Source organism: Lynx rufus, unplaced genomic scaffold (genome assembly GCF_022079265.1).
Source record: "Lynx rufus isolate CCGP_SWC_20201006 ecotype Redwood Valley unplaced genomic scaffold, mLynRuf1.p SCAF_19, whole genome shotgun sequence".
NCBI classification, from domain to species: domain Eukaryota; kingdom Metazoa; phylum Chordata; class Mammalia; order Carnivora; family Felidae; genus Lynx; species Lynx rufus.
The window spans coordinates 6203228-6211318 of NW_025814833.1; the positions used below are offsets into that span (position 1 = coordinate 6203228).

Below are 8091 nucleotides of genomic sequence, written 5' to 3' on the forward strand. Positions count from 1 at the left end.
ACCCACAATTGTTTCAGCGATGGACACATAACCCATGTCAGCACAATTAGTACCAACAAGACCCAACTTAGGGACTCCCAATGCTCTACCAGGGAGGGGATGCCGCTGTTGGATTAGGCATTGTGAGACAGAAGGTATCAGGGGTTTCCGGTAAGGTTCTGAAAATGGAAACCAACCCCCAAGGAAGTATCTCTAATGGCTCCCGATAAAATAATTGACACTCTGTGTTAAGCCATTCATGCAGTTGGCTCTACCTCTAACATTTAAGCTTATAGTGAATTGCAAATGACCTCTTTTGTGTAAGCCTGTGTGGGTCTTTTCATTTACTTATTTTTGGTCACTTGCAATGAAAGAATCCTAAATGATATCAAAGGAGAGATAGGTTCCAGCCTATCAAAGGAGGGACACCAGACATTTCCATGACCCATGTAATGTGGACTCTCATGAAATACACAAACGAAACGGGCATCCAACAGTTGTCCCTCTTTATCTGAAAAGCTGGAAAGAAAGTGGTACCATGCAGCAGGATGGTACGGGAATCAGGAGTTGCTATCCAAAAGCCAGAGAGGTTTATTGCCAACAAAGGGGGCAAAGAACATGAAGGTCTAAATAACCTGGAGAAAGGATAAATAATTAGGTTGGTTTTGGATAAACTAGCAGAATCCCCACACGAGAAACTGCATTCGCTCTCTACGAGAGCCAGCCAAAAGAACACCTATAAATATGTGAGTAGAGGCTTGGAAACAAGCAGAAACTCAAATGAAGGTCGTCACCTCAGAGAACCCAGAATGAAATGTGACTGTAACTAAGGAACATGACGTCCAAGTATATACTCTGCTGCACTCAGCCCCTGCTTGGCACATAGCAGTGTCGTTAAATGTGTGTTGAGTTAGAGTGGATCTGTATGAACACAAGGGTCCACACACCAGGGGGACATCTAAGGAGTCTCAAATAGGCAGTCATCATCCACATGAAGTCCAGGGGACAGGACATCTCACATAGATAGAAACATAACTAGGAACATGCATATGGATATGGTTAGAGACAATAGGGAATGAGACCGACATCCACCACTGGACTACAGACCTACTCGCAGTGCGGGGACCTGACCTTGGACTCTTCTGCGTTGAACAAGGTAAATTTCACCTACTGTGGCCTCTTGGCAGCCAGCCAGCTGGCTTTCATCTAGCGATAACCTCTGCATTTGTCATGAGCTAAGCTAGCCTTAGCACCGCAGCTATGTTAACCTATGTACCAAGTGGTGAAAAAGCTAACCATTGCATCAGGGAAGATGTTTAAAAGGCAGAAACCGTTCTAGCTAGTCAGTGCATGCGATTTTCTGCTCTGTGATTCCTCTTCCTACAGTCTTACATTGGGAGCCATTGAAAGACGATTAGGTGAGATTATCGCCCATGCAGAAAGAGTTCTAGGCCCCTTGTGACCCCCAAGAGTAGGTCCAGAGGGCCCTTCCCCCACCTCCACTGGGCACACCGCATTCACAGAGACACTGCTGCGTCTCCTGTTCTAGATAAAAAACACGTCCCAGATAAAAACAAAACAAAAACAAGCTTTCCATTTGTAAACCTACTTGGTCAATGTCAGGGCTTGCTTTGCTGTTTTGTGTGGTTACACTTTCTTATCAAAGGAAAACAGGGGCTCCATTGAGCTCTGTGTGTTCGTCATAACTACAGAAAGGGAATTTGATCCCTCCTTCATTTATTTTATTATTATTTTTTTTTGATAAAAAAGCCAACAAAAAAAGTTTGCTCGGAGAGAAAGGATATTATGTAAATAATTAGCCCATTCCAAGATTCCGTTGCACATATATATAGTGCAGTAGAGAGCTGAAGGAAAGGAGGAGAATTTGCAAGACGACGGGACAGTTTATGAATCTGAGAAACAGGCATTGTCTCTGGAGTCCGGCTTATCTAGAATTTGTGAAGAATAGGTTGGAATGAGGCCTTCAGCCCAGATCTGGATGTTCACCGTACGAAGAATCAGAAACCAGTAAAGGAGGCCTAAATGCTAATGCCATGCTGAGCTGAACAGAATCTCTTCATCCATTTATGAAGAGGCTGTGTTACCAAGTTGTGCAGATGCTCAGGGTCTCTGGCATGTGCACCTATTCTTCTACATGGGACCAAAAAGAGAAAGCTTGAGAAGAAACTCTGACAAAGTGTTTCTAGGATAGTCAGGTAAGAGTCTGCTCAGACAGGCCCCTCTGGGGGAACCTGGGCAGGCTGACTTTGTTGATACTTTTTTCTCCTCTGATTTTATAGGCTCAGCCACTGCTTTCTCACCTATGGTTTGGTCTCCCAAGACTGTCTGAGGCATCAAAAGGTAACCATGCTGAAGTCTATACCTGACCATTAACCTGTGTCTCTGTACCTCTTTCTTGGGTGCAAATGGGAATGTTCCTGCAAATATCTTCCATTGTTGTTTCTCCAGTGTTGTCCTCTGCTTTCAAAGAAGACAGTGCTGATGTTGAAGGCTGGTGAAGACCAAAAGTTGTGTCATCCATCAGCATTTTGAGGGCATCCAGAGTTGCTGGTAGATATACCACACCAGCAGTCATAGATCTGGCCCTGCATTGATGAGCCAGCCGCCAATGAGAACAGCTGTCTGACACCTTCGACTAGTCCACAGCCTCCCCAACCTGCTGTGTTCCAAAATCGTTTCAGGTATCCCTGGGGCCTAGTGTTGCTTTCAGCCCTCAGAAATGATGCTTGATACCCTCCTTCAAGAAGGGGCTTGTTGAGGGGCGCCTGGGTGGCTCAGTCAGTTAAACGTCCTACTCTTGATTTGGCTCAGCTCATGATCTCACGGTTCGTGCGTTCGACCTCTGCATCGGGCTCTGTGCTGACAGCGCGGAGCCCGCTTGGGATTCTGTCTCTCTCCCTCTCTGTCCTTCCCTTTTACTTGATCTCTGTCTCTCAAAAATAAATAAGTATACATTTAAAAAAGAAGAAGAAGAAGAAAAGAAGAAGGGGCTTTTTGCTAGCCTTGACTAAACTCACATTTGCCTCTTGGGTTACTTCTGCTCTCTCTCCTCCAGGATAACGCTTTACCTGACCCGGTAACAGAAGCACAGAAAAATCAGAGGGGGCAGAAACATGGAAAAAGACATTCTAACTCACATGGAGCCTCCGATGACCCAGGCATGCGACACGGACCCGGCCACGGCGGAAGCACCTGCAAGAGCCCCACCTGGGCTTCAGACTGTGCTTGAAGGTGCTGTGTCCGCCGCAAGTAGTGGGGTACATGTGGGACAGGAAAGCATGGAGCCAGGAGAGTACGATGAGGTGGAAAAAATGTCTGTTCTTAGTTTGGGGCAGAGCGCTAAGGCTGATGCCCCACATGCAGGTGAGGTTCTGGGTCATACTGCGTTGCAGGGGACCAGCAGCCAGGGCAACACAGGGAAGAAAACCAGCCGGAAAAGGAGGAATAGAAAGGAAAACAAGGTTGTATATCTCCCCTGGCCTCTGACGCTACAGACCCGGGCGTCTTCTGCAGCCCCAGTTCTGGGCCAGACTTGTGTCACAGGGGCTCTGCCGATTGCTGATGCTGGAGTCGGTGCGGTGTATGAAAACAGGGAGGAAGGGGAGTGGGATGACAAGGAGAAGGTACCCGTTGCCACCTGGCCTGAGAAGGCACATGCTGGCGCCCCACTGCCAGCAGAAAGTACATCTCAGGCCTCTCTTGAGGAGGCGTCAGTGGCAGCCAATGAGGAGATAAAAGGAGACCAGACAGGCAGCCATAAAGGGAGAAATAAAAAGAACAAAAAGGTCATGGCCAGTCCTTGGCCTCTGACAGTACAGGCTTGGGTGTCGTTCACAGGCCCAGGCCAGATGCAGATGACTACAGCAGGGGCATCGTCATTTGCTAGGGACGGTGTCAACGCGGGGCCTAAAAGCAAGGGTCAGAAGGGTGAGGCGAATAAAACATCAGCCGGCACTCCGTACCAGAGTGCACAGGACGGTGCCCCCTGCTTGGCTGAGGGTCTGGGGCAGGCCTCGTGGGAGGGGGTGTCCCCCCCTGCTCACAGCCCAGAAAATGAGAAGAGAACCGCCTATAAAAGAAGGAATAGAAAGGAGAGAAGCGTCTCGGCTGGTCCTTGGCCTCTGACAGTACAAGCCTGGGCATCATTTGCAACAGCAGACCAGGTGCAGACTCGCCCCCAGGGCAAGTCTTCTGTTGCAAGTATGGGGGTGAATGTGGGGCAAAGGAACTGGCCCCAAACAGAGTATAGTGAGGAGGGAGCACAGGCCGCTCTTCCTTGGCCTGAGAGGGTCCAGGCTGGTGCCCTCTTCCCGGCAACAGCCCCGGGACAGGCTTTACTGCAGGGGCATCCTTCCCAAGACCTACATTCCAAGGTGAGACAAATGTGTTGGAGACCCCAAGGGAGAGAGGGGGAACTGGTTCCGAGCAATCCAGAGCAAGTTCGGGAACCCTGTCAGGGGTGTAGAGGAACCGAGAGACACCTGAGGGACCAGGACTTCTGGGAATGCACGGTGATGAATTTTGCTAGGCAGGTGGATTGTTGCTATGGTGGGGAGCTCTGCTCACAACAGCGGATGGAGGCTTTGACCCTGACCAAAGCCCACACCCACATCAGCACTTCAGTGATGGGACCAGAGAGAGAGAGGGCTAAATCTCAGGCAGTCTGGATGGAGAAGTGGGGAGGTTTTTGAGACGCAGAGGAGAAAAGAAAGAGACCTAAAGAGTATTTTGGGTCCTGGAAGTGCCACCGTCTATATCTGTTGGGAAGGAGGTGTTTAAATGCCACTCTGAATAGGGGGTGCCTGGGTGGCTCAGTCTGTTAAACGTCCAACTCTTGATTTTGGTTCAAGTTCTGATCCCTCCGTTCATGGGATCGAGCCCCGCTTCAGGCTTTGCTTGGGATTCTCTCTCTCTCTGCCCCTCTGCTCACTCCCACTCTCTCTCTCGCTCATAAATGAATGAATGAATGAATGAATAAATATTTAAATGCTACTTTGAGGAAAGGGAGGCTCAGTACCCAACTGGCAAATTTCCCTATTACATGGTAACATCACCAATTACTCTCTGCAAGGGTGATTTTTCTCCAAAAATAAGTTTTGGGTTTGTGGAGAATTGGCGCATACATGTAACACTTAAGAAAAGCAAAAATGCTTTTTTCTCTATGTTGTTTCCCCTAACATTTTCAGCATTGTTGAGAAAGGTGAGTTACCTATAGCTAATAAGTTGTATTAGAGTTTTAGAGTGCCAACCAGTGATAGAATGTGTATTGGATCCTGAGCATACCTCTCTTGACTGGAAAGTGTTATTGTGTATATTGCATATTAGATTGTAAACTGACTTGATGATCGCATTTTGCTCTAAGACTGGCCAATTTACACTTGCTCAGAGCACAGGCTCTAGAGCCACAATGCCTGCGATCTAAGCCCAGCTTGGGACTCACTCTTCTCTTCTGGGCCCCAGTCTATCACCTGGGGGTAATAATAGCACCTGCCTCATATATTGTGTGATTAAATGAGTTAATACATATGAAGCATGTAGACTAGTACGTGGCATATAATAAGCCCTCAGACACTAACACCTATCATTGCTTTTAACTTTCAACAGTAAATGTCATGGAAGGGTCTAGCACTGTGATACTATGTGCGTTAAAAGTTCTGCAAATGGCAGTGCCTACGTGAGGCAGGAGACGATGCCTCCGTTTACAATTATGGTAACAAAGATTCTTCAAGCCAAGGGGAAAGACGCTACTCAAGGGGGAAAAGCAGGCAATAAAATGGTAGCTATCGTTCTGAGGTGTACGATCTCAACCATGTCAGGACAAGGTAGCACAATAAAGGCTGGGGGAGAATACGCTCCTGTGCTAATATCCCTTACTGCTGGATGGGGGGATCGTGCCCGGCTGATGCGTTTCTGCTTCCTAGTTCTCTTGTGTAACGTCCAAATGTCTGCGTCACCGTGGCATCAGCAGATAATCAGCATTCATCAAGGAGGGTGACAAGGACAAGGACGAGGAGCCCTCCCGCCGGTGGACTTGTTGGAAGGAGTCGCCCAACGTGGAGGGTTCTCAGGGGACGGGACCCTCCCCAGGGAGGACTCCCCAGCCTGCAGCTGCGGAAAGAGAGGTCCAGGCACCTTTGGCTGGCGCTGGACAGGACGCACACAGCTCTGCCCACCGGCGAGGAAGGGAGGGACTTCCCTTGCCTGATTTTGCTCTGACTCAGTGGTTGCTCCCACCTGCCACCTGTGTTGAAATCTTCCCTGGAAGCTTGGCTGGACAAGGAGGCTGGGCATACGCTGAGATTAAAAAGTAAACTTTTGTATTGGCCTTTCGTATGGTGTGGCTTGGGGGGCGATTTAGTTAAAATGATGTCCTGATGCGTGCCCTGGCAACACTGAAGGGGTAGATATTCGTGGGGGGCTCTGAGGGGGTCCACGTGCCCCCTTTTATGTGTCCTGGATGCTCTAGCAGGGCCTTTGGGCACTTTTGGAGAAGCGTCTTTGTGAAGGGGCAGGAGGGACTTTACTGATATCCACTCATCCTCCTGCCCCGAGGGGTCCAGCTCCACCCTGATCTCGCTTGAAGGGGACAATTGTACCCCCTAGTTGGCTACATGCCTTGCTGTTAAACCCAGGGGCTTAACCAGGACAGGGACTGGGTATATATATGAGTCAGGGCCACGTAGCCTCACTACCCCTCTGTCTAACCTCAGGGAGGGGCTCTCTGATATGAATCAAGGTTAGAATATGGGAGATGAAAGAACAGGAACAAAGGAGTCTGTGATTTCTTTCTGCCAGGTGAGTCCTCTCCTCTGCTTCTTCCACATTACTAAAGCCAGGGCAGGAGAGCTAAGCAGGGCAAGGGGATGGGCAGGGGAAAGGGAGTAAGAAGTTGGTTGCCCTGTTCTTGGGCTGGCCCAAGTTTAAAGCTAGAAGAGAGGGTAAAGGGGGTCTGAGTTACCTTCACTGTCCAGCTCAGCTTGCCAGGGTAAGAGAGTCAAAATGGATGTGAGGCGGAAACACCTATAACTATGAATAAAGATTGCATTTGCCTGACATATTTCCTGTGTCACGTTAGTCTTGACAAACTTCAAGTACAAGAGCACACAACTGACAAGAGTCTTGGTATGGTGTTGTGGAGGGAACCCAGGCATCTGAGAAGCACAGCTGGTCTTGTGGCTGTCCTTTATGCTACCATGACCGTGGCTGGCACCTAACAAAAAGTGGCAGCCGGGAGAAAGAGGGGTGGCCCAACCAGACCCCAGAGAACTGTTCTGTTACAAAGGCAGGGCAATGGAATCGCTCACCATGGGATAAGCCTTTTTTTAATGTTCATTTATTTTTGAGAGGAGGGAGGGGCAGAGGGAGAGAGGGAGACACAGAGTGTGAGGCAGGTTCCAGACTCTGAGCAGTCAGCACTAAGCCTGATGCGGGGCTCGAACCCATGAGCCCAGATCATGACCTGAGCCCAAGTCCAATGCTCAACTGACTGAGTCACCCAGGCGCCCTGTGGGCTAAGCCTTTTAAGCTGAGCTTTCTAGGCACAGCAACTTATTTCTGCCTGTTTCCAAACCAGATACTTCTGCCTGCCTTTCTTCCCTAAGAGGACTTGGCACTTCCAGCCCTATCTCCCACGGCTGCCTCCCGGGGGCCCCAACAGGAGCCATCCACTTCAACCAATCTGCTCATGTTAGTGCCACCCAAATACTCTATGAACATCCCAACCTGCAGGTTTTTCTCAAATCGCCCCCTACACCTGGCCTGCCTTTCTCTCCCGGGACACCATTAGCATCCCATTCCCGACCGCAAAGCCCCACCAGGCCTCCTCTCAGCCCAGTGATGCATTTTCGTGGCTTCATCCGGGGCTTTATTTTTTCACCTGAACCAAAGCTGATAACTCTGTTGCTTCAGGGACTCAGTGAAGTTTTGTTGTCAAAACTATTCCTGCAGGACATATATTGTTCTAAAACTCAGGCAGTCACTTGGGGGTCACTTCCTGTATACATGAAGTGGGCTGGGTTCCCAAGGGACTATGCTTTAATCTCACAGCTAGGTAACGAAATTGCTGGATATCATTCATTTCCCATAAAATAA

General features: G+C 49.1%; 1 protein-coding gene across 1 annotated transcript; it reads left to right on the forward strand.

Moving 5' to 3' along the window:
- Window positions 1-2490: 2490 nt before the first annotated feature.
- LOC124513981 (uncharacterized) lies at window positions 2491-4854 on the forward strand. Its single transcript, XM_047082079.1, has 2 exons — window positions 2491-2681; window positions 3056-4854. The coding sequence occupies exon 2, from the start codon at window positions 3114-3116 to the stop codon at window positions 4689-4691; it is 1578 nt and encodes a 525-aa protein (XP_046938035.1). The 5' UTR covers window positions 2491-2681; window positions 3056-3113; the 3' UTR covers window positions 4692-4854.
- The last annotated feature ends 3237 nt before the right edge of the window (window positions 4855-8091 follow it).